Below are 26237 nucleotides of genomic sequence, written 5' to 3'. Positions count from 1 at the left end.
CGGCGAGGGCCTTTCTGTGCGGAGTTTGCATGTTCTCCCTGTGTCTGCGTGGGTTTCCTCCGGGTGCTCCGGTTTCCTCCACAGTCCAAAGACATGCAGGTTAGGTTAACTGGTGACTCTAAATTGACTGTAGGTGTGAATGTGAGTGTGAATGGTTGTCTGTGTCACTCAGTGCGTTTACATGCACATAGAGAGAATCGAATTTCTGCCGTTGCTCAACTGAAATCGAAGTTCAAAATGCCATGTATACACCTTAATTCGGCTGAAATTGAACCGAACTTGATTTCTCGGAATCGAGCTACACGACCTAGATTATGCGATTTCTGCCGAGCTACTTAGTGCATGTATACCCTATTGAGCTACGTATTCGAGCTACTTACTTCAGCACTGCCCCTTCCGGAAGTGATGAGTGATGAGACCACAAGCGGGAAACACAACAGCCTCAGTCGGCATGACAACGGCATGAATCTTTTCTTTTTGTGGCATTGTTTGCACTGTTAAAATTTAGCTCACTTACTGTATCACCAAATACATCTGTACAGCTGTTGCATAGCTGTGAATTGTGTACATAAACAAGTCACTGTATTTGTGTGTGTGTATATATATAGATGTCCAACATCTGAAGAATGTCAATAAAAACAAAACAATTGAACTTTTTGTGTGTTTATTAAGACATAAGTTAAACTGTAAGCAAAAAATGGACTTTAGAAAAATATTTTTTGTAAGCAAAAAAAAAAAATTTTTGTAAGCGAAAAATGGACTTTAGAAAAATATACAATTGTGCAAAATAAGTTGTCTTACAAAACAGTGGTCTGCGCAGGACAGTTTGTAGCCATACAGTCTGTTAGAGCAAGCCTAACAGCTCAAGCACGGAACTTGTGAACGCAGAACTGCCAGTGTTGCCAGATTGGGCGGTTTTAAGTGTATTTTGGCGGATTTGAACATATTTTGGGCAGGAAAACGTCAGCAGTATCTGGCAACACTGCTGATAACTTTGTTTATACTCTTGAATAGCTCTTCTTCATGACGACAACCGGAAGTGTACCAACACGATGGGGTGTGTAACGCCACCTTTGGCTCGGGTGCACAATGTACCTCACACAATAGCTCGATTAACTTGTGTGCATGTAGGATTGGATTTCTCTGGCACCCCTGCTGGGACCCTTAGCTCGATTACCGACAGCAGCTCGATTTGGATGTGCATGTAAACGTACTGTATGTGTCAGCCCTGTGATGACCTGGCGACTTGTCCAGGGTGTACCCCGCCTTTCGCCCGTAGTCAGCTGGGATAGGCTACAGCTTGCCTGCGACCCTGTAGAACAGGATAAAGCGGCTAGAGATAATGAGATGAAAAAAAAAATGCATTTCGTATTATCATGACACCTTTGGCTTTCCACAGCCGCGGCGCCGCCTCGCTAATACGTCGAAAACAAGAAATCTCAGATAGTCAGGCTGCAGTAAGACTTTCTGGCAAAAACTGCTTAAAATTGTGACGGACACAATTCACGTCTAAAGCGTGACTTTAACTTTGCTGCAGGCGTTTTCTGCCCTTTAACTGTCAGTCTTGTGGAAATGTTTATCCGTGTTTTATGTGTGTGTAATTGAATTTAATTCCGCTCTAATAAACAGTTTTATTTCCAGGATCTCACACCAGCAGTGTGTTAGGATTCCTATAACAGGAGTTGAAAATGAACTGTGGCCTGCTGACAAACAAGAATGAGCCAGGTATTGTGTGTTTGTTTTTACTAATTAAAAAAAAAGTTTTTTTTAAAAAAATATATATAATGTCTTTGTCTCTCTCTTACTTTCACTTTTATCCTCTTCCTGTGACTGTCCCGGAAATACTAATCGTCCTGCCTAATTCAACAGAACAAAATGTCAGTGTATTAACTACATGGATGCTTGTGTTCCTTGTACACTGCGTCCCTTTGATGCCTTCAAGTGTTTGTGCTGTAAATCAGCTCATGGAAAAGCACATTCTCACGTGGGACATGTAAACACCTCAGGGTGTGACGATTGGCCAGTCAGAGTGAAGTCACTTGGCCGCCATATTACCACGCACATCGGGATCTGTACGGCCATATCTCTGCCTAGGAAGCTACACAAAACTGGACGTGTGTCAGTGTGTGAATGGTTGATTTTTGTAGGGGTGTTTGTGGTTTAATCATCTCATCTCATTATCTCTAGCCGCTTTATCCTGTTCTACAGGGTCGCAGGCAAGCTGGAGCCTATCCCAGCTGACTACGGGCGAAAGGCGGGGTACACCCTGGACAAGTCGCCAGGTCATCACAGGGCTGACACATAGACACAGACAACCATTCACATTCACACCTCCGCTCAATTTAGAGTCACCAGTTAACCTAACCTGCATGTCTTTGGGGGAAACCGGAGCACCCGGAGGAAACCCACGCGGACACGGTGAGAACATGCAAACTCCGCACAGAACGGCCCTCACCGGCCAGGGGGCTCAAACCCGGACCTTCTTGCTGTGAGGCGACAGCACTAACCACTACACCACCGTGCCGCCTGGTTTAATCATATTGTACAGCATTTCACAATCATGGATACATTCAGGAAGATTATCTAAACTAAAGGTGATTGGTGTACCTATGTATATCATCAGGCTTATTGCTTATTGGTATTGTCATCAAATGTATCATATTAGATGTGGACAGGTTATCAGTGATGGTTTTTACACAAGTAATGGTGTAAGACAAGGCGGTGTTTTGTCCCCTCTTCTCTTTAATGTTTATATGAATGATCTAAGTAATGCTTTGAATAAGATTTCTGTTGGTTGTTGTTGTGCTGGTACCACAATCAACCATCTAATGCACGCTGATGATTTAGTTGTATTTGCACCCTCTACCAAAGGTCTGCAGAGATTGATGAATGTTTGTACTGAATATGGTCAGCACCACGATGTGATGTATATAATTGTACCAAGTCTCAGCTGATGTTGTTTGATCAGAAACATCTTGAAGTCAAACCCAACATAACTTTAGCTAATTCAGTCCTAGATTATGTTGATCGATATAAATATCTTGGCCATATCATTGATAGTCATCTTAATGATTAAGAGGATATGAAAAGTAAACAGAGAGCTTTATACGGTCGAGTTAATTGACTTGCCAGAAAATTTTACTTTTGTTCAAATGCTGTTAAGATCAAGTTATTCTCATCATATTGTAACAACATTTACTTATGTACTCTATGGGTAAATTATCATGGTAATTACAGAAATATTGTATGTGTTGCCTTCAATAATGTCCTTGGGGGCCTACTGAATTATAACCGCAGAAGCAGTGCTAGTCAGATGTTTGTTAGTAATGGCATTAAGTCTTATCAGGAATTACGAAGAACTGTTATTTATAGTCTTAAAAAACCGGCTTGAATATTCTGAGAACTTTTTTATTCATAGCATCATTCATTTTGATATTTGTCGCGAGTCAAAATTGATCACAAAATGGAAAAACCTGTTGTATGTTGGTCATCGTATGTCTTAACTATTCTGCTGTGATTTTTATACTTTTTTTTTTTTATTACAGATGCTAGTCAATGGCCTATCATGGTGCAATTCATGTGTTCTGTTTTTATTTCTATTTTACAGATTTTATATATTTTTATGCAATTTTATATATTTTATAATATTATGGACTGTACGTTGTCTGCATGTCTGAGATAGATAAATAAATAAATTACTACAGGTTATTATTCTTGGCGGCACAGTGGTGTAGTGGTTAACACTGTCGCCTCACAGCAAGAAGGTTCTGGGTTCGAGCCAAGTGGCCGACGGGGGCCTTTCAGTGTGGAGTTTGCATGTTCTCCCCGTGTCTGCGTGGGTTTCCTCCGGGTACTCCGGTTTCCCCCACAGTCCAAAGGCATGCAGGTTAGGCTAATTGGTGGCTCTAAATTGACCCTATGTGTGAATGTGAGTGTTTGTTGTTTGTCTCTATGTGTCAGCCCTACGATGACCTGGCGACTTGTCCAGGGTGTACCCCGCCTCTCGCCCGTAGTCAGCTGGGATAGGTTCCAGCTTGCCTATGACCCTGTAGAACAGGATAAGTGGTTACAGATAATGGATGGATGGATACATTCAGGAAGAATACTACAGGTTATTATTCTTGGCAGCACAATGGTGTAGTGGTTAACACTGTCACCTCACAGCAAGAAGGTTCTGGGTTCGAGCCCAGTGGCTGACGGGGGCCTTTCAGTGTGGAGTTTGCATGTTCTCCCTGTGTCTGCGTGGGTTTCCTCTGGGTACTCCGGTTTCCCCCTACAGTCCAAAGACATGCAGGTTAGGCCACCATATTACCACGCTCATCGGATCTGTACAGCCATATCTCTGCCTAGGAAGCTACACAAAACTGGATGTGTGTATGGTTGACTTTTGTGGGGGTGTTTGTGTTTTAATCATAATGTACAGCATTTTACAGTCATGGATACATTAAGGAAGATAATTAGTACTCTATAATTATTATTATATACAGGTTATTATTCTTGGTGGCACAGTGGTGTAGTCACTGTTGCCTCACAGCAAGAAGGTTCTGGGTTCGAGCCCAGTGGCCGACAGGGGCCTTTCTGTGTGGAGTTTGCATGTTCTCTCCGTGTCTGCGTGTTTTCTCTGGGTGCTCCGGTTTCCCCCACAGTCCAAAGACATGCAGGTTAGACTAATTGGTGGCTCTAAACTGACAGTAGGTGTGAATGGTTATTTGTCTGTATGTGTCAGCCCTGTGATAACCTGGCGACTTGTCCAGGGTGTACCCTGCCTCTTGCCCATAGTCAGCTGGGATAGGCTCCAGCTTGCCCGCGACCCTGCACAGAATAAGCGGTTACAGATAATGGATGGATGTTTTCCATGATTTTCTCTCGCTCTGACATTTGCAGTAAGTTACTCATCTGGCACACACACTTTCCAGCATGCAGCTGATACTCTTGACAGTTCTGTAGCAAAGCCATGACTTGTTCTGCTGTAATCTGTTCTAGGAGACCTTCAGCAGTGTTTCCACTATGTTGATAAACCAAGTTACCTCATACTAACTTTCGTAACGATTTACTATTTAGTGGATAATTCATAAAGCTTTACTTGCTTCTTTTAGATAGGGTTCAATGCACTATTTTAATTTGCACTTCATGCAATAACTTTCAATGTGCATGCTATCGGCATAAAGCAGGGAAGCTTCTAAAACCAATATTGTGCGCAAGAGGTAGGACGTCTGTTTGACTGGCCTAGGGTGACCAGACGTCCCGGTTTTACCGGGACAGTCCCGATTTGGGGTTGTGTCCCGAGTCCCGACAAAAGTCTGTCGGGACACGGATATGTCCCGGTTTTCACCACTTGCGACGTTTGCGACTGAGCAGCGTGGGAATCATTAGCGGAGAAATCTCTGCATTTACTATTTTGATGAATTGACAGGAGTTGCAAACTTTCCTGGTTACTGCCCCCTGGCCCTGTGGCATGGGTGTTTATTTAGCCGCATTATTCCAGACAACAGAACGTGTTGCCATGCAACAATAAAATAAACATTAACTGGCGCGAATGTTCTTTGTCTAGCAGCAGTAATGCCACAGCAATTATGCCGAAAAGAAAATGGACCTTTTCCAAAGATTTACGGGGCACCTACCCCTTCCTCCGAGAGGTGCAGAACAATACACACGAAGCCTACTGCACACACTGTAAGTGTTTTGTTCTTGTACTGAGTTGGGTAGCCTATGTTGCAAATGCTGTGCGCTCCTGTGGGGGCTTTCCTCGGACTGTCGCCCCTCTCCTCCTTTATTGCTGTTTTGTTTGAGTGTATATTTACGGAAGCCGCGAGAGGCCCTTCATATAATTTTTTTTTTTTTTTTAATTCACCTTGTTATCCCGAGATAACAACATAATTAATTCAGGATCTCGAGAAAACAACACAACTAATTTGAGATCTTGAGAAGACAAAACCGTTATTCTGAGATCTCGAGAAAACAAAACAAAAAATTCCGTGATCTCAGCTGGATCACTGTATCTCCGTCGGTAGAGACAAAGCCGGGCCAGTCTTCTGCGGAGGTGCCGCGGACTCATTTTGAAATGATCCCTTATTAAAAGACTTAATGCAATCTCTCCCTGTGTCAACCCCTGATCAAAATATTGCCTTATTAGGTGATCGATTATTCCAGACATTCTAATGACCAAAGTTGCGTCTATACAGAATGAGAAATAGCCCCAAAGTCAGCATATCACAAGTCTCTTGGCGCACCTGAATGAACCATTTCTCAGCTGTTTACTCGAGATCATGAAATAATTGTTTTGTTTTCTCGAGATCACGGAATAATTGTTTTGTTTTCTCGAGATCTCGAAATAACAGTTTTGTTTTCTCCAGATCTCGAATTAGTTGTGTTCTTTTCTCGAGATCCTGAATTAATTATGTCGTTATCTCGGGATAACAAGGTGAATAAAAAAAAGGATTATATGTTTATATATAATCCTCTCTCGGCTTCCGTAGTATATATTCTCAAATCACTTGTCTCTTTTTTTGCTTCTGTTTAACATACCATTCTGACAGTTTATTGCTGTGTTGAACAGCTTGTTGCACCTTCCATTAAAGTGTTCACTTTTGTACACATCATCTTGCTTTATTCATTCAGTTGTGGGGAATGGTTAGTAAGGTTGATTCTGACCTAGGCTATGTTGAGGTCACATATCTACTTTTTAAGTTCATGCTATAGTGCATACAATTTTAGAGATATAGCCTACATGTGCATATGCATTCTTCTTGGTGTTCTCACAAACAGGTGAAATAAATCAGTTTAAATTTGGCCTATGGACATAGCCTGGCCTATTCTCAGCCATTACAAAATCTGTTGTCTGACCATAATTTAACTGATCTGTATACCACCATGCTACGAGATAACAAAATGCCTGTTTGTTTTATTTCGTGTGAGATGTTGATAAATGTGAGCTTCAACAAAATAAGAGCACCTCTCTGAGTGTCACGTTTACGTAAAAAAAAAAGGTGTGCGTGCACGAGCATGGTCGCACGCAAAAGTGTCCCGGTTTCAGACTAGGGAAATCTGGTCACCCTAGACTGGCCATATCTGCTGCGCATGCTCCAAGTTCTCCATTGCTCTGGCCTCAATTTTTGTATTCTTGTTAGTTAAAATAGTGATTTTCAGTTTGACCAAAAAGGCATCCAAACTGCAGTGTGGGAGTAAATAGTGCCATGTTGTCCACTCAGCCATTCGTTGGATGAGACTCAACACCAGTAGTCATTTATAATGTACCTAAAATCACTCCAACCATGAGGAATTTTATTTATTAAATTTATTAAAATATTCTACAGTCCCCTCTGAAACTAATGGAATAGCGAGGCCAAGTCTTTTGTTTCTGCTGTACACTGAAGACATTTGGATTTGAGATCAACAGATGAATGAGATGTTGGATCAAAATTTAAACTTTCATTTCCTGATATTTACACCTTGATGTATTGGAAAAATTAATAGGTCTGAATGTCTGCTCTTGGTTTGAAACCTGAGTTTCACCTTTTAAAAAGGATAAACCAACATGAAGGTCAGAGAGCTGACGTCAAACAGGTCAGCCAAGGAAAACAAAAGCAGTTGATGAAACATTGTGAAAGCTGTGAAGGGAAAAAACAAAACAACAGTTAGTGACATCTCCAGCAACCTCCACAGGACAGGGGTGAAGAGATCACAGTCCACCATTTGAAGAAGACTTTGAGAGCAGAAATATAGAGGTTATATGACAAGATGCAAACCACTCATCGGCAGTCAGAATCAGAAGGCCAGGTTGGAAAACCATACGTGCTAAAAGAAGGCAACTGGACTTGCTTGAAATTCTTGAAGACGTTTCACCTCTCATCTGAAAGGCTTCTTCAGTTCTGTCTGACTAGTGGGGAGTTCCAGGTATTTATCCTGTAGTGCAGGGGTCATCAAACACCGGCCCGCCACCCCCCTTTGACCGGCCGACTCCGGCCCGCCACCCCCCTTTGACCGGCCGACTCCGGCCCGCCACCCCCCTTTGACCGGCCGACTCCGGCCCGCCACCCCCCTTTGACCGGCCCGACTCCGGCCCGCCACCCCCCTTTGACCGGCCCGACTCCGGCCCGCCACCCCCCTTTGACCGGCCCGACTCCGGCCCGCCACCCCCCTTTGACCGGCCCGACTCCGGCCCGCCACCCCCCTTTGACCGGCCCGACTCCGGCCCGCCACCCCCCTTTGACCGGCCCGACTCCGGCCCGCCACCCCCCTTTGACCGGCCCGACTCCGGCCCGCCACCCCCCTTTGACCGGCCCGACTCCGGCCCGCCACCCCCCTTTGACCGGTCCCACTCCGGCCCGCCACCCCCCTTTAACCGGCCCGACTCCGGCCCGCCACCCCCCTTTGACCGGCCCGACTCCGGCCCGCCACCCCCCTTTGACCGGCCCGACTCCGGCCCGCCACCCCCCTTTGACCGGCCCGACTCCGGCCCGCCACCCCCCTTTGACCGGCCCCACTCCGGCCCGCCACCCCCCTTTGACCGGTCCCACTCCGGCCCGCCACCCCCCTTTGACCGGCCCCACTCCGGCCCGCCACCCCCCTTTGACCGGCCCCGCAGCCCCTCTGTCCCCCACCACTTGAACTGGCCCTCTAAGGCAATCCCCAAAAGTGGTCATGGCCTATTTTTTTAAATTGCTTTTTGGCAAATAATAATGTCTGCATCTTGTATTTTGTTTATTTTATCAGTTAAAATTGATATTTAGTTATAAAAAGAACTATTCATATTTTCCGAATTTTCATCATATGCTCGCGATCAAGCAGTGACAGGCAGCGCATGCGCAGAGAACTGTCAGTGTTCAGGACAGCAAAATGGCTAGCGGTCAGCGAAAAGCTGACAGAGAGTGCAGAGTTTGTAAAGAACAGTGGACCACCGATTATTTTTTCGTTCAGTGTAAGGACCGTGCAGTTTGTCTTGTATGTAAAGAAAGTGTGTCGGTTTTCAAAGAATGTAATCTGCGTCGTCACTACAAAACCCGCCACAAAGAGTATGCTAGTTTGCGAGGGCAAACAAGAGAAGACAGGATTCGGAGGATGAAATGCGGACTGGCTGCACAACAGAATGTATTCCTTCACCAAACCCAGATCAACCAGGCTGCTGTCCGAGCTAGCTATAAGGTAGCTCACCTACCAGCTACCCATGGAAAGCCGTTTACTGATGGGGACTTTGTTAAAGTATGCATGCTTGCTGTGGCCGAGGAGGTGTGTCCCGACAAGAAGTACAAATCAACAAGTATAAATCCAGCTCACCTACATATACTACTGATTTTGATTCCCATTATTCTGTATTATGCTTTAGTTTTGACCTGTAAATGGCCTACTGCTCATTTCAATTTCACCTTGACCTAAAAAATGTTTACTGAACATGCTCAAATGGATAGGCATAAGAGCTGGCTAGTTGATCTATTGCTTATATTATTATAATTTCACTGGTTTTTTTTTAAATGTATTTATTTTATAGGCCTATTTATTTGACCTTTATTAAGTGCTGCACACAATTATTATTAATATTATTAATAATATCAACAGGCCTACCTACAATTTATAATTTTCCACTGACCTTTGCCAGTGTCAATCACCTCAACTAGGCAGATGTTTCTTACCTTGACAGCTTTGATGTTATTTTTATTAGAAAATAATTAAATGGAATATCTGTGGTATTTCAAATTAAAACAAAGTGCGAAGACTCGATTACTACTTTTGCAAACCAATAGTAAAGATAAACAAATATGTGCCAGGAATCAAGTGTTGATATAGTAGTGTGGATATAGTAGTGGGGATGGCTGTGCCAGGCTAGTAATCTCTACTACACAATGAGGCCTGCTGATGGTCATTTGTCTGGGTCATACAATTCTATGTTATATAGCTGACCCGACCCCGGCCCCCCATCACAGTCAGGAACGACAATGTGGTCCCCAGAGAAAAAGGTTTGGTGACCCCTGCTCTAGTGGATCAAAAGCAACCCTACGGAGAGTCGTTAAGGTCACCTGGGTCATTGAGTCATCCTGTAGGGCTGGGTGTGAACAGTGTTAGCAGCTTAGGGAGTCATTAGGGTGATCTGTGGGCCGTTGGTTCTCTCTGTCATCCTGTGAGTCACTGAAGTCAGTTGAGTCTTAGCCCATGTTTACATTAGACCGTATCAGCGGATCATCAGATTAACGTTTTTAAAACGATTCGTGTGCACACAGTAACACCAATACACGATTTGCGTGCACACAGCAACACCAATACACGGATACGCTCGGCTCTGCAGGCATCCTGCGCTCCAAATCGCTCCGCCCTGAACAGCGAGTGCCCTCTGGAGGGTGCGCACTCCGGCCCTGCGCAGCTCACAGAGCGCGCGAGTGAAGTGCACGAGCCACGATTCGGGACTGAGCCGCTGTGTGTGTGATCCCAGCGCACATCACTTACCACTTGCAAGTGGAAGGATGGCAAGCCTAAAGACAATCATAACTACACAATGGGCAGTATTTGCATCAGTATTTGCAGTATTTTCATACTTTTATACTCTTTAATGAAAGGTGATACAAGGCGGAAGTCCGCGTCGTTTTTCAGCAGTCGCGTCACATGACCAATGCCAGCGAATCAGGAAGGTGGATGTCACAGTGACGTTGTCCAATGACGACGCCAGCTAGAGCTCAGCACAGCGTATCCGCGTATTCTCAATGTTTACACAGCACCGGAGCTGACACGATCTGGATTGAATACGTGGACCCTGGCGGATTCCCGTTTCCCGGCGTTTCCAGGCGTTTTAATGTAAACGGACAGTGCATCCGCGAAGAAAACGAGACAGATACGGTCTAATGTAAACTTGGCGGCCAAGTTTACATTAGACCGTATCTGTCTCGTTTTCTTAGACATTGTCTGAGAGCCCATCTCGTCAGTAGCTAACGAAGAGGACCTAACAGCAAGTTGAAAGCATGTCTGAAGAAGTTCGTGCCTGTGTTATTTGTGGCAGTAACACATCAATGTTGCATTTCTTGCCCAAGATAGAAGAGGTGAAGAAGAAATGGTTGGAATTTATCTTTGGAACACCACCAGCGAAGTGTAATGCAATGTTAATACTGTGTTCTGATCATTTCAACCACAGTGACTTTTCAAACTTCAGTGCCTTCAGTAGTGGTTTTGCTTCAAGGTTGTTTTTAATACCTGGATCTGTACTGTCAAGACAATCAACCACCAGCTCACAAGCTGTAAGTAAAACATGAACTTTTTGTTCGAAGGTTTTTGTTGCAAAAAGCATGTTCATATTCTCCACGTTAGCATGCATGACATGGTCACAAGCTAGGCAGGGATGAGAGTTTTCCGCTTTTCGGCGGATTTCCGCTTTTTCTGAGTAAAAAACGACCTTTTTATATTATGCCAAATCCATTGAGAGTGGTTTTTTTATTAATTTCGGGGGGTTGGGGTATGTACCTTCATGCTGTTCAAACTTTATTAACTCCAACGATGTTTACACATTATTTGTAAATCGCCATCTTTAGTCTCGTTTAAATCTCATTGAATGTGATGTAAAATTCGTGTTATCTACATTGTTATTGATCAAAACATTGATGTCGAGACCATAATAGCCAATCAAAACAGTTTTTACAAAGACACCCACATCCGCTTGTTCTGACCCACTGGAGGTAGCATCACAGTGCTGTTAGCCAATCAGAGGTAACACGTTTACTGATTGCTGTAAGCCAGGGATGGGCAACTGGCAGCCCGGGGGCCGCACGCGGCCCTCGTCCTCACTCATTACGGCCCGCAAATAGATTAATAATAATAGTTAAAAATAAATAAATAAACCTTGTAATTATACTGTTGACCGATAGAGGGCACGTCATACGCAAACAATAGCGGGGCCCGGGCCGCCTTCCCCATCAGCAAAGAAGAAAGTCAAGAGCCATGACCACGAATAGTGGCAAAAAGAGAAAACTTGACCGAGAAAATCGCACTTTTCAGCCAAAATGGGAAGAAGAGTACCTCTTCACCGAATTCAAAGGAAAACCAATGTGTCTAGTTTGCTTGGAGACATTATCAGCCCTAAAAGATTACAACTTAAGTCGCCGTTACAACACCTTGCATAAGGTTAAATATGAGAAGTACACTGGAGCTGCCAGAGCCGCTGTTGTCCAGTGTATGAAGTTCTCTTTTATGTGTCGTTGCTTGACACAGTGTAATTTTGTGTTATGAAGACTGCATGATGCCATGTCATTTTTGTTATGAGTATCACTAAATCGGAAAAAAGTAAAATGCACCCACTAAAGTCACTGTTGGTGGTTAACAAAATTGCACCTGTTCATTGTGTGAAGTTATTTTTTATGTGTCACCATTGCTTGGCACAGTGTGATTTTGTGTTATGAAGTTTGCATGATGCCATGTCATGCCTGTTCATTGTGTGAAATTATGAATATTCTTATTTTTAAACATACAATTGAGTGTCACTATTGCTTGGCACAGTGGCATGTTGTGTTACATCTAAAACTAAATAAAAAAGGAAACACAAAATAAAAAGTAAAATGCCTCCATAAAGTCATTGTCGGTGATAAATTGTGTCACATTCATCTCATTATCTTAGGCAGAGCAGTGGGTTTAAAAACAGGCTGATGAATATGTGGACTAGTTGAATGAGGACTTACTGTTGAGTCTCTAAAATAGTCATTGAATTAAGTGACTTTTGTAGGCAAAATTAGGTGTTTAACAACCTGTTAAAAATACACCAGAATGCAGGAAATGGCATCTAATTAATTAAAAAATTTCTGGGGGAGGACCCCCTGCCAGTGTGCCCCCCCCCCCCCCCCCCCCCCCCCCCCATTACAAATGCTTCTTCTGCCCCTGCACTGGACTTTTTGCACTTTGTTTTTTTTAAGCAAACGTTTTGTCTTTGTTGCTTATTAAGGACATGTTAAAATGCATTTCTATGCAGAAAATAGTTGTATGTTGGTGCAATAAACATACAGATATAAATACATATAAAATGTGTTCTTATTGAGAATCACATTGTAGCTTCTTTCATATCCAATTATTTGAATTGTGTGATCATGTGGCCCTCCGATGAGAGTGGTGAAAAAAAATTGGCCCTCTTTATCATGGAAGTTGCCCATCCCTGCTGTAAGCCAATCAGAGGTAACACATTTACATGTCATGAATATTAATGAGTAAGAGCTGAAATCCTGTCGTTCTCCCACCACCCACTCCTCCACCAAACTAGAACAGCCTCAAACAGGAGAACCACAGCATTTTTTTCACCAAAACCGGCTCACAGGGCATTCATTTATACTAGAGACCACCGCACAATTAATGAAAAAACGATGCAATGAGACCTTTAAATGCCATTTGGTTTTAAAAACATTTACAACCCCGATTCCAAAAAAGTTGTGACAAAGTACAAATTGTAAATAAAAACGGAATGCAATGATGTGGAAGTTTCAAAATTCCATATTTTATTCAGAATAGAACATAGATGACATATCAAATGTTTAAACTGAGATGCATCATTTAAAGAGAAAAATTAGGTGATTTTAAATTTCATGACAACACCACATCCCAAAAAAGTTGGGACAAGGCCATGTTTACCACTATGAGACATCCCCTTTTCTCTTTACAACAGTCTGCAAACGTCTGGGGACTGAGGAGACAAGTTGCTCAAGTTTAGGGATAGGAATGTTAACCCATTCTTGTCTAATGTAGGATTCTAGTTGCTCAACTGTCTTAGGTCTTTTTTTTGTCGTATCTTCCGTTTTATGATGCGCCAAATGTTTTCTATGGGTGAAAGATCTGGACTGCAGGCTGGCCAGTTCAGTACCCGGACCCTTCTTCTATGCAGCCACGATGCTGTAATTGATGCAGTATGTGGTTTGGCATTGTCATGTTGGAAAATGCAAGGTCTTCCCTGAAAGAGATGTTGTCTGGATGGGAGCATATGTTGCTCTAGAACCTGGATGTACCTTTCAGCATTGATGGTGTCTTTCCAGATGTGTAAGCTCCTCATGCCACATGCACTAATGCAACCCCATACCATCAGAGATGCAGGCTTCTGAACTGAGCGCTGATGATAACGTGGGTCGTCCTTCTCCTCTTTAGTCTGAATGACATGGCGTTCCTGATTTCCATAAAGAACTTCAAATTTTGATTCGTCTGACCACAGAACAGTTTTCCACTTTGCCACAGTACATTTTAAATGAGCCTTGGCCCAGAGAAGACGTCTGCGCTTCTGGATCATGTTTAGATATGGCTTCTTCTTTGAACTATAGAGTTTTAGCTGGCAACGGCGGATGGCACGGTGAATTGTGTTCACAGATAATGTTCTCTGGAAATATTCCTGAGCCCATTTTGTGATTTCCAATACAGAAGCATGCCTGTATGTGATGCAGTGCCGTCTAAGGGCCCGAAGATCACGGGCACCCAGTATGGTTTTCCAGCCTTGACCCTTACGCACAGATTCTTCCAGATTCTCTGAATCTTTTGATATTATGCACTGTAGATGATGATGATATGTTCAAACTCTTTGCAATTTTACACTGTCAAACTCCTTTCTGATATTGCGCCACTATTTGTCGGCGCAGAATTAGGGAGATTGGTGAGCCTCTTCCCATCTTTACTTCTGAGAGCCGCTGCCACTCCAAGATGCTCTTTTTATGCCCAGTCATATTAATGACCTATTGCCAATTAACCTAATGAGTTGCAATTTGGTCCTCCAGCTGTTCCTTTTTTGTACCTTTAACTTTTCCAGCCTCTTATTGCCCCTGTCCCAACTTTTTTGAGATGTGTTGCTGTCATGAAATTTCAAAATGTCTCACTTTCGACATTTGATATGTTGTCTATGTTCTATTGTGAATACAATATCAGTTTTTGAGATTTGTAAATTATTGCATTCCGTTTTTATTTACAATTTCAAAGTCAAAGTGAACTTTATTGTCAATCAGACCATGTAACAGAATTACACAGAGGATTGAAATTGCGTTTCCCCAAACTCCAAATGTGCAGTATTAAAAAAAAATTGACACACAACTAAACATAAAAGTGCACACAGACATCAACAGATAAGCAAATTAACACAACATATAGACAGACAGTGGGCATACAGTTCCCAGAATATTCACCGTGATCCAGAAATGTAGTCAAGTTTTAGGTAATGTAGTCCAGAATTGTAGTTCCAGAAATGTAGTCAAGTTTGAGGTAATGTAGTCCAGAATAGTAGTTCCAGAAATGTAGTCAAGTTTGAGGTATGTTACTGGGGTGCAATAGTACAAGGGTACAATAATACGAGGTGCAATATGGTAAAGTGCAGAATAGCAGCATGGAGATAAATAAGTATTGTAAACTTGTATGTTCTTGTGCAAAAAAGAATATTGGCATATGTGCATATAAAGAGCATTGTATAGACATTGAGTATACTGTTTTGACAGTTTGCTGGTCTTTTATGTGTGGGGGGATTATGTTCTTGGAGTTTTCATGAGTGAGTTGAGCAGTCTGATGGCCTGTGGGGAAAAAGCTGTTGCTGAGTCTGGTAGTTCTTCAACGCATGCTGCTGTAGTGCTTGCCAGGAGGGTAAACAGTTTGTGTGCAGGGTGGGTGGGGTCTTTGATGATGTTGATGGCTCTTTTGCGACAGCGGGATGAGTATAGGTCCTGGATGGATGGTTGGGCTGATCTGGTGATCATCTCTGCTGTCCTCACCACCCTCTGTAGGGCCTTCTGGTCAGCAACAGAGCAGCTGCCGTACCAGACTGAGAGACTGCTGGTGAGGATGCTCTCAATGGCACCCCTGTAGAAGGTGGTGAGTGCAGAAGGGGGGAGGTCGGCTCTCCTCATCCTGCGTAGGAAGTGGAGGCGTTGCTGTGCTTTCTTGACAAGGGAGGTGGTGTTAGTTGTCCATGTCAGGTCATCTGTGATGTGCACCCCCAGAAACTTGGTGCTTTTCACTGATTCCACAGCACTGCCATTGATGGTGAGGGGTGTGTGTGACGTGATTTTTCCTGAAGTCCACAGTTATTTCCTTTGTTTTATTGACATTCAGGTGTAGATTGTTGATGTCACACCAGTTGATGAGTTGGTGTACCTCCTCTCTGTAGGCTGAGTCGTCATTGTTGCTGATGAGGCCCACCACTGTTGTGTCATCTGCAAACTTGATGATGTGGTTCGAGTTGTGTCTGGCACAACAGTCATGGGTCATCAGTGTGAACAGCAGAGGACTCAGCACACATCCCTGGGGGACCCCAGTGTTCATGATGGTGGTCTTTGAGGAGTTTTTGCCAACTCTTCCTGTCTGTGGTCTGTTGGTGAGAAAGTCCAGTAGCCAGTTGCATAGCGGGGTGCTGATGCCTATAGCACTGAGTTTATTCACCAGGTGTTGTGGGATGACTGTGTTGAAGTCAGAGCTGAAGTCGATGAACAGCATCCGCACATAACTGTTTTTGTTTTCCAGATGAGCCAGGCTGATGTGAAGTGCTGTTGCTATGGCGTCATCAGTGGAGCGTTTGGGATGGTATGCAATGGAATGGGTCAAATGTGGTGGGTAGGCTGGATGTTATATGGGCCTTGACCAGCCTTTCAAAGCACTTCATTATGATGGGAGTGAGTGCTATGGGCCGGTAGTCGTTCAGTGTTGTGGCTCGGAATTTCTTGGGTAGCGGTATGATGGTGGTGGGTCAATGACGGATAAGGATTTTCAACTTGCAAATTTTAAAATATAAAAAATATTAATTTCTATTGAGAATGTTCAAATATTTACAATGTCAGGTATGCATAAATCTATTTTTTATATTCATATTGGGCATTTTTAGTGTTTTTTTATGTACACGAATTGGCTACAACCTTAAAAAATGTCATGTGGTGCGACCGAGAATAACCTTAAAATTGTTTTATTTTCCAAAACATGGTTTGGATATTAATCTAAGTTCTGAGTAGTATGATGTGTATAGAAACAACCCATTGACATTTATTTTGACTTTTAATGCATATTGTTATTTTCTTTTGATGTCCAATATGGCAGTCACCTGCTTGCGTCTAATTAAAACAAGACTTTTCCTTATAAAATGTACAAAATGAAGAAAAAATACCTGAAGAACAACATCCACCCAAGTAAACTTTGTCAGTTATTAAAATTCCACCCATAGAAGTGAAATGTCATATTCTTATTTTGAGAAAATTACTGCTATTTTTGGTCGTGCCATATGATGCATGTTCGCACCAAATGACAGGAAATCCTCATATTGGCAAAACAAATAGCAATAAATTAGTAACAGATAAAGTGCAGGCAACATGTATGATTTAAATCAAATTTTATTGCCTTTTAACACTCAGTGAAAATGAAAATTGAATCTTTTTTTCCATTTCATGTCTACTTCTTTTCACAACATTGTCATTTCAGTTTTCACTTTTTCTCATTCACAACAGTGCACAACAAGTCTACAACATGTGCAAAGTTTTTGTCTCCATTAGTTGATGTCACCCGCTCCCATTGTTCCCAGGATGTAGTCTCACAGTTGTCTGTCTCCGGGAAGACGATTTCATCAAAGCAGCATTCGGGACACACACGATCCATACATGCTTTGTTTTTGGGGTCACACACAATCATTTCCACTAACTCCGAGGCACTGGTTGTCTTCAGCAGCCCTGTCTTCGCTAGTTTGTTCGCCAACAGTCGGATGTTCTCATGTTCTGAACATGCACATGTATCTCGGTCCCGTAACTTTGGCTCTGTAATGTAAAAGGGCCTGTGTTGGGTAAACTGTCTGTAAGACATGGACAGGTGCTGTTCTACCTCTGTTTGATACTGTGTGTGAAGCTCTTTGAGAGGCTTTGTCAGGACTCTTCTTTGTACTCTTTGTTTATTTTTCGTGATTGTGTCTTTTTTCCCAGGTAGAAGGCAACTGTTTTCATCTCTCAACAAAAACTGTATAACAGCTTGCTTTCTCTCAGCTGACAGTCTCTTCTGACCCTTTTGTTTGACCTTTCCACTTCTCACTTTCCTTTGCATTTCCATCATTCTCATCTCACGCTTTCTACTTTTTATTTTATTTTTCATTTTTTGCATTTCCATCAGCTTTTTCCTGAGATGCAAGACTTGCTTTTTAAGCATTATCTTCTCCCGCCGCAATTTTTTGCAAAGTTTCTGGCCTGACTTATCCCTTCTCTCATCTCTCACTGGTGTGGACACCACTGGTGGACTAAAATCGTCATTCAATATTGGGTCCACTAGATTCACATTTCCGGATGGGTTGGGAGCTACAGCTACATTAAGGAGAGCTGGTGGAATGCTCTCCATAGATGGCGGGGTGAGGTCTAATACTGCTGGGTCAGAGTTGACCTGCTCCCTATGGCGGGCAGTCTTTATTTTGCTGGACAGTGGCATCTGATTGGAAAAAAAAAAAATTTAAAAACAGTTAAAATATATAAATGTATATAAAATAGGAAATATTATCGCAGTGACAAGATCTCACTTTTTATGTTTTTTCTAATTATACTATGAAATATGAATTATAACTCGTTGTTCCTGAAATACACAAAAAATACTCAAAAATGGGAAAAACATATTTTACAATCAATCCTTTGTTTGTATTAATCATGAAAGTAACTTTTGAAGCACAATAAATGTAACTCTTCAATGTATACAAGTAATTGAAAGTATCCTGCAGTGGTCGCACCACATGATATTGGTCGCACCAAATGATGTTTTCTAGATTCAGTGAAAATTTACAGACCTAGCATTAGGCACTGTAACGAAACTAGCTGGTTTCTGACAGAAGGTCACCTTGAACTATATTATCAAAATATACATTTGTAAATAAAACTTTATTATAGTTTTCTTTTTGGGGTCATACCGCATGACATCCAAATATGGCAACAGCATCACAGCACTTAAAATCATTACTTTTAGAAATGTATGAAAGAGGGTTACAGACCTGCCTGTTGATTCCATGTGTCCTTTGCCTATTGATGAATGATGCAACTTCATGTCTTTCACTTGGATTTAAAATAAAAGTCCCAAAATGGTCATTTCTTGATGGTCGCACCACATGATATTTGGAAAAATAGACAGGCTCGGACATTATTTGTTTGTATATTATGGGGGGAAATATATATTCAAGAAAGCTGAAATTTCATGTGGGACTACAAAACACTTCAGAAAACATGCCAAAAAAGAAAGACAATAAATTTAATTAGATTTAGAGTAATTTTTAAAAAGTTTAAAAATCAGCAGTTAAGGTTGGACGGTCGCACCACATGACTTTAACACTTTGAGGACAAAAAAATTGCATGCTAACTAATTATTTCTGAAAAAAAGATTGTTCCATGGAGGTCACATGTACTACATATGTGGTAAATTATTATGAAATTTAAACACTTTTTAACTGAAGAAATTGCAGTTGGACAGAAAATATAGACGTCATGTCATTGACCCTGGTGGCTTTGAAGCATGCTGGTAAGATGGCTTGGCTCAGAGAGGTGTTGAAGATATCTGTGAGAACATCTGTAAGTGAGTCAGCACAGTCTGTAAGCACATGCCCAGGTATATTGTCAGGACCAGCAGCTTTCCTGGGGTTCACCTTTTGAAGGGTCCTCCGCACATCAGCAGGGTCCAGGTGAAGTGTTACATTGTCCGAGCAGTGAGGGGTTTTTGTTGGTGTGGTGGTGTTGTTTTCTTCAAACCAGCTGAAGAAGGTGTTTAAGTGAGTTTAGGAAGTCTGTGCTGTCCCCACATGGTGGGGGTATTGGCCTGTAATCGGTTACTGACTGGATGCCTTGCCATAGGCGTCTGGGGTCTTTTGTGTCAGTGAAGTGTGATTGGATTTTCTGTCCATAGGCATGCTTGGCTGCTCTCACGCCCCGGTTCAAGTTAGCCCTAGCAGTTCTAAGAGCTACTTTGTCCCCGGACTTGAAAGCAGTATTCCGTGCTCTCAGGAGCTCACGTACCTCCCTGGTGAACCAGGGTTTTTCGTTGGCCCTTGTGGTGATGTGTTTGATGACGGTCACATCTTCCATGCATTTGGATATGTATCCCATCACAGACTCAGTGCATTCCGTTATGTTGACATGCTGGTTGGTAGTGGCAGCCTCCCTAAAAACATTCCAGTCTGTGCAATCAAAACAGTCTTGAAGAGCTTAGGTAGCCCCCTCTGGCCATGTTCTGATCTGTTTCACAGATGGCTTGTTCCTGGTTAGCAGTGGTCTGTAAGCTGGAATTAGCATAACAGAGAGATGGCCCGAGTTTCCCAGGTGGGGGTGGGGAACAGCTCTGAATGCCTGTTTAATGTTTGTGTAGACCTGGTCAAGAGTGTTCTCTCCCCTAGTTGCAAAGTCCACATATTTGTGATAATGTGGGAGTACTGTCTTCAAATTGGCCTGATTGAAATCGCCAGCGATTATATAGACAGAGTCTGGGTTAGAGTCCTGCATTGAGCTCACAGACTGATACAATGTAGACAGCGCGTCCTTTGTATTCGCACTGGGAGGAATGTACACAGCTGTAATGTTGATGGCTGAGAATTCTCTTGGCAAGTAAACTGGATGACATTTAACTGTTAGAAATTCTATGTCCTCAGAACAGTGACTTGAGATAACTTTGACGTTAGTACACCAGTTGTTATTAATGAAAATGCACACACCACCTCCCCGAGATTTACCACCGAGAGCGTGGCTCCTGTCCGCCCGGAACGTTGTTAGTCCATCCACCTGAATGGCATTGTCTGGTATGGTGTGATTAAGCCACGTCTCAGTGAGGATGATGGCGCTGCAGTCTCTCACCTTTCTTTGTGTAATTAAATCCAGTCTGAGGTAGTCCATTTTGTTTTCCAGCAAACGAACGTTGGATAGCAGGATTGAAGGAAGTGCGGGTCTGTACGGTTTAGCTTTTAGCCTGGCGCTGATACCCACTCGACTGCCCCACTTGCTGGGTCTAGCACACCGCTTGTGACGCATGTTAGGTCTCTCCCACCACTTGCGTCGCCTCCAGTGTCGGCCGGTGGCAGGAGGAGAGTCTGCTGCCTTGCAGGCCCCTGGGTCTTGCCGGTGTAGAATGCCTAGCTCGCCGAGTGCTTTGGGTCCCAAAGCCATCATAACTCCGGAAAGATTGTTTGAAAAGTTGGAGTTTCGTAGTCCGAGTAGTAAGCTTCTGTTGTAGACTATTCTCATACAAGACTGTGACGGTACAGACAACACATTTAACATAAAACGCATATCGCTATCGGGAGCTGGAGTAGCCGTTGCCATACAGGGCACCGCCATCTTTTGTCATTTGTACTTTGTCCCAACTTTTTTGGAATCGGGGTTGTAGCTTATTATTTGGTGGAAATGAGATCTTGAAATTGCTTAGGTTTAGTGTGCACGTCATAGTAGTAGTTAGACAAGGCTTATTTCTTGCTCAGTTTTCAAGATATCTGGATGAAACTTGGTGTGCATATAGATAGTGACCATCTGTGATCTCCATATAATGCATGATGTCACATGATGTCAATTTATGACATCATAAATTTTTTCAGGAATGGCTATGAATGGGACCACCTGGTACAGTACCAGGACAAGCTAGACAAAATTCTTTCATGCCATCTTCCATGGCCCTTATACCTTAATACTTTTTTGCACTCATTTGACCGCTGACTTTGACCCTTTGCCAGAATTAGGTCAAAGGTCACTTGTGTTAAATCGCGACTCCTCCCTCATTTTTTTTTATCATGAATTTTCACTAAATTGGGTACGGAGAACCTATCTAGGGGGCTTCAAAATAGTTTGCATCAGTTAAGTGATTTGACCCATTTTCACTGAGTTCTGTGACCTTGAACTTGTCAATGAGGTGACTCTATAGCAAAAAGTCAGAGTTTTGTCTATTTTTCATGGTTGAACAAAGGTGTTTGGTATAAAGCAAAAGAAAAACCCAGACTGGTTTAATGCATCACTGCCAGTAATCGAGCCTGCCTTAGCAGATAAACGGAATGCTCTGCTCCAATACAAGTCTCGGCCAACTAGACAAACAAAGGAACACCACCGACAGAGCAGGTCAAATGCACAAAGAACAACTAGGAAATGTGCAAAAGATTACTGGGACTCACTCTGTTCACAGATTGGAACAGCTTGTGACTTAGGGGACTTACGAGGCATGTATTCTGCAATAAAGATGACTATCGGGCTTGCCTCTCAGACTCTGTGTCCTACAAAGGAAAGATGGTACTGTACAACTATAACTGACAAATCTGAAAAGCTTGCTCGATGGATCAAGCAGTTGTATGGCGGGAACAGCATGGAGTTGTATGGCGGGAACAGCAAAGTAGACATTTCCAGTATAGAAGATATCTGTGACTTACCAATAATGCAACACCTGGATGAAGAACCTTCTCTGGACAAGACCACTAGAACAATACTTAAGCTGAAGAACAACAAAACTGCTGGTGAGGATGGAATACCTGGTATCTCGATACTAGCTAAACACATTCATCGACTGATTTCTGCTTTGCTGGTCTACAAAGTCTGTCCCACAGGACTTCAAGGATGCGAAAATAACCACACTCTACAAACAGAAGGGGAGACTGCAACAAGTATCGAGGCATCTCTCTCCAGAGTGTCACTGGGAAACTGATGGCTCGTATGCTCCTGACTCGTCTGCAATTACTGGCTGAGAGAATCTATCCAGAATCTCAGTGTGGCTTTCGTTCAGGAAGATCTACTGCTGACATGATTTTCTGTGTGAGACAACTACAAGAGAAATTATGAGAACAATGTCATCCTCTTCATATAGCCTTTGTAGACCTTACCAAAACCTTCGATCTTGTTGACAGAAACACCCTTGTCTTAGTCTTGAAAAAGGCTGGATGTCTGGAAACACTTCTTGCTTTGATCAAGGCATTTCATGAAGGCATGCATGGAAAGGTCCAATATGAGGGTGATATCTCTGATAGATTCCCCATCAACCGGGGAGTTAAACAAGGACATGTACTTGCTCCCACACTATTCAGCATATACTTTCATTTGTTTTCAGGCAAGTTTACAAGAATATTGACAAATCGATGGGTGTCTCTGTTCTCATTCGAGATGATGGCAACTTCTTCTCACTCTCCTGCTATAAGACGAGATCTAGAGTTCAAGAGGTGGTCATAAGGGAGCTTCTCTATACTGACGATGTGGCTCTGTGTGCATCATTTGCCGACCATCTACAAGAACTCCTGAATTGTTTCTCCAAGGCCTGCAAGAACATTGGGCTGACAATCAGTCTTAAGAAAACTGTGACTCTGTCCCAGTCTGCTGATGAGTATCACTTTCGGATTGAAGACGCGATGCTGGAAAATGTTGACAAGTTCAGATATCTTGGCTCAGCTATAGATAAAAGCGTGTCATTGGAGACTGAGATCTTATCTAGGTTGGGATATGCCGTGACAACCTTTTGGCCATCTAACTGACCATGTTTGGAAAAACAAACATCTTACCATCACCACTAAAGTCAGAGTCTGTGAGGCATGTGTTTTGAGTGTGCTACTCTACAGAGCTGAATCTTGGCCCACATATCGCCCTCAAGAATCATGCCTAAGTGCCTTTTCATGCAAGATCCCTGAGGTCCATCTTTGGAGTTTCCTGGGAGGATAGAATGACCTAACAAAAGTGTTTTGGCTCACAAAGTCTGAGCCATTGTCATCTAAGCTGAAATTTATGTTGCTGCGTTGGGCTGGCCATGTCAGCAGAATGCTTAAAGATCGGCTGCCTCATGTGGTACTTCACAGTGCACTATAGGAAGGCACATGACCTGTTGGTCACCCAAGATTCAGATTTAAGGATGTGCTCAAGAGAGATCTAAAGGACTTTGGCATCAATCCAGATTCTTGGACACAGCTCTCACAGAGCTCTCATGTATGGCGCTCCAGTCTAATTTCTGGAAGGAAGAAGGATCATGCTGATAACCTGGAAAAACTCAAGAGACGTCACTGATGCTCATCTTCCACGGAGTGATGATTTAAACGACATTGTTGGTTATGACAGATGCCTGCCTGAACCTGAGCTAGCCTTGCTCCTTTGCCATAGAAAAACATGTTTTGATGAATATTTATAGTATTGACCTTTGACCTAGGTCAATATTAGGTCACATATTTTTAATGGCCTATATCTCAAAAACAGAGCAAGATAAGGCCATAGTTACTATTAACCATGAATAGAAAGTCATATATGGACTTTCTTTTGGTACCAAAAAATTTGACCTGGAGTGACCTCGAAAGGTCAGATTGGTGACACCCCCCCCCCCCCCCCCCCCCCATATTTTCGAAGGCCTGTATCTCATACTCTGCTAGATAGGTCCATGGTTACTATTAATCATGAATAGGAACTCCTATATGGACTTTCTTTTGGCACCAAAAATTTTTTGATCTAGAGTGGCCTTGAAAGGTCAAATCAATCTCATCTCATCTCATTATCTCTAGCCGCTTTATCCTTCTACAGGGTCGCAGGCAAGCTGGAGCCTATCCCAGCTGACTACGGGCGAAAGGCGGGGTACACCCTGGACAAGTCGCCAGGTCATCACAGGGCTGACACATAGACACAGACAACCATTCACACTCACATTCACACCTACGGTCAATTTAGAGTCACCAGTTAACCTAACCTGCATGTCTTTGGACTGTGGGGGAAACCGGAGCACCCGGAGGAAACCCACGCGGACACGGGGAGAACATGCAAACTCCACACAGAAAGGCCCTCGCCGGCCCCGGGGCTCGAACCCAGGACCTTCTTGCTGTGAGGCGACAGCGCTAACCACTACACCACCGTGCCGCCCAGGTCAAATCAATGACCTGCATATTTTCAATGGCTTGTATTATGAAAATGGTGCAAGATAGGCCCATAGTTACTATTGATCATGAATTGGAAGTCATATATGGGCTTTCATTTGGGAACATTGGTTTTGCCCTGGAGTGACCTTGACAGGTCAGATCAATGATCTGCATGTTTTTCACTGGCCTGCATCAAGAAATTGGTGAAAGATAGGAATTTAGTTAATATTATTAACATGGAAGTATTATATCCTTTTCCCTTTGTCATCAGATTCCAGACAAGTGGCCTAATTTCTCTCAGTCTGTGACCTTGACCTTTGTCCCAAGGCCTCAGGTGTGGAAATAAGATACCACTGTGCCCTTGGCACAGTATCTCTAGTTTTAGATAGTTGTTACCAAATCAGCTTTCGCTCACTCTGCGGTCCATTCTGTCAGATATTGCACATAATAATAAACAGAGATATTTACTGTTGGTTGTCTGACTTTATATGGTTGGACAGCAGTATACAGATGTTACACTTTTATTACTGACATGAAAGGGGAATAACAAAGAACTGGTCAAAGTAGGAAAATGAAGTATACAATGGACTACAATAATGAAAGATTTTTGCTGTTCTTTATGTATAATTAACTTAAATTTCATCCACCTTTTTTTTTAACATTTGGCTATTGTCCACCTTCTTGTTTTCTATTGGTTTACAAGGTAGAGGTTTCTGAATTAAAAGGTCAAAGTTTACTAGCATATAGTTGATGCAGGGTAAAAGTAGCCACTAACAGAGGTGTATCTTTCATCTTCAGTGACCTTTTTTTGTCAATTTTATTTATATTTACATCTGGCCACTTTTATCATTTTGCCATAGCAACAAATAGTGGTCAAACTTTATTAAAGCTAAGTAAAGGCTGAAGCATAGATGTTGGAAGCTCTGGGGGTCTCTGTCGCCAAAAAAATCCATTGTGGTTAATACATTTTAAAGATCTGACTAAATGAAAATGAACGTGGACACAAGCACAAACCCAAATAAGTTTAAATTTGTGTGGTGATCTGTGAAAACCTTTAACCTGGTTACTTTTTCTCAGTTACTGCTTACTGTTCTGAAAACTACAGGCATTTATCTTTTACAACATTACTCTTTTGCACAAATCTCAACCAGAAGTAAAAATATAGCATAATAAAGTTCTCCAAAAGGAAAAAAGTAGATGCTTAACATTCAAAGACTTAACACATTTATGACATAATCTACTTCTGGAAAAACATCATTAATGACCAGTTTTATAAAATGACCATTTTACAGTAGGAAATGCTGGCACAGTAGTGTAGCTACTAGTGGTTAGCACTGTCGCCTCGCAGCAAGAAGGTTCTAGGTTTGAGCCCAGCAGCCAATGGGGGATCTTTCTGTGTGGAGTTTGCATGTTCTCCCCATGTTTGCATGGGTTTCTTCTGGGTGCTCCAGTTTCCTCCACAGTTCAAAGACATGCGGTTAGG

The 26237-nt window shown here is 42.7% G+C and overlaps 2 protein-coding genes across 3 annotated transcripts in view; one reads left to right on the top strand and one right to left on the bottom strand.

Moving 5' to 3' along the window:
• The first annotated feature begins 1362 nt into the window (after positions 1 to 1362).
• Positions 1363 to 26237, top strand: part of LOC132881687 (von Willebrand factor A domain-containing protein 5A-like) — an 86203-nt gene continuing 61328 nt past the window's right edge. The window contains exons 1-2 of one of the 2 annotated variants that reach the window (XM_060914432.1): positions 1363 to 1457; positions 1642 to 1725. In XM_060914432.1, coding sequence (XP_060770415.1) covers positions 1689 to 1725 — 37 coding nt within the window. In that variant the 5' untranslated portion in view covers positions 1363 to 1457; positions 1642 to 1688. Of the gene's footprint in view, positions 1558 to 1641; positions 1726 to 26237 lie in introns of both variants that reach the window. The other variant, XM_060914431.1, reaches the window with a different exon arrangement.
• On the bottom strand, positions 17358 to 19064 carry LOC132873085 (uncharacterized). The gene is made up of 2 exons (XM_060908319.1): positions 18914 to 19064; positions 17358 to 18363 (listed from the first exon to the last, which is right to left on the bottom strand). Exons 1-2 carry the CDS (start codon positions 19058 to 19060, stop codon positions 17383 to 17385), a joined length of 1128 nt encoding a protein of 375 aa, XP_060764302.1. The 5' UTR covers positions 19061 to 19064; the 3' UTR covers positions 17358 to 17382.

Source organism: Neoarius graeffei, chromosome 2 (genome assembly GCF_027579695.1).
Source record: "Neoarius graeffei isolate fNeoGra1 chromosome 2, fNeoGra1.pri, whole genome shotgun sequence".
NCBI lineage: Eukaryota > Metazoa > Chordata > Actinopteri > Siluriformes > Ariidae > Neoarius > Neoarius graeffei.
Note: the sequence above shows the minus strand (reverse complement) of the source record. Positions and strands in the feature narration are given on the sequence as shown.

Coding starts and splice junctions, on each gene's coding strand:
- LOC132873085 (XM_060908319.1), bottom strand. CDS start 19,060: ATGTCCGAGCCTGTCTATTTTTCCAAATATCATGTGGTGCGACCATCA. Junction 18,364..18,913: donor CACATGGAATCAACAGGCAG/GTCTGTAACCCT, acceptor TTTTCCAATCAG/ATGCCACTGTCCAGCAAAAT.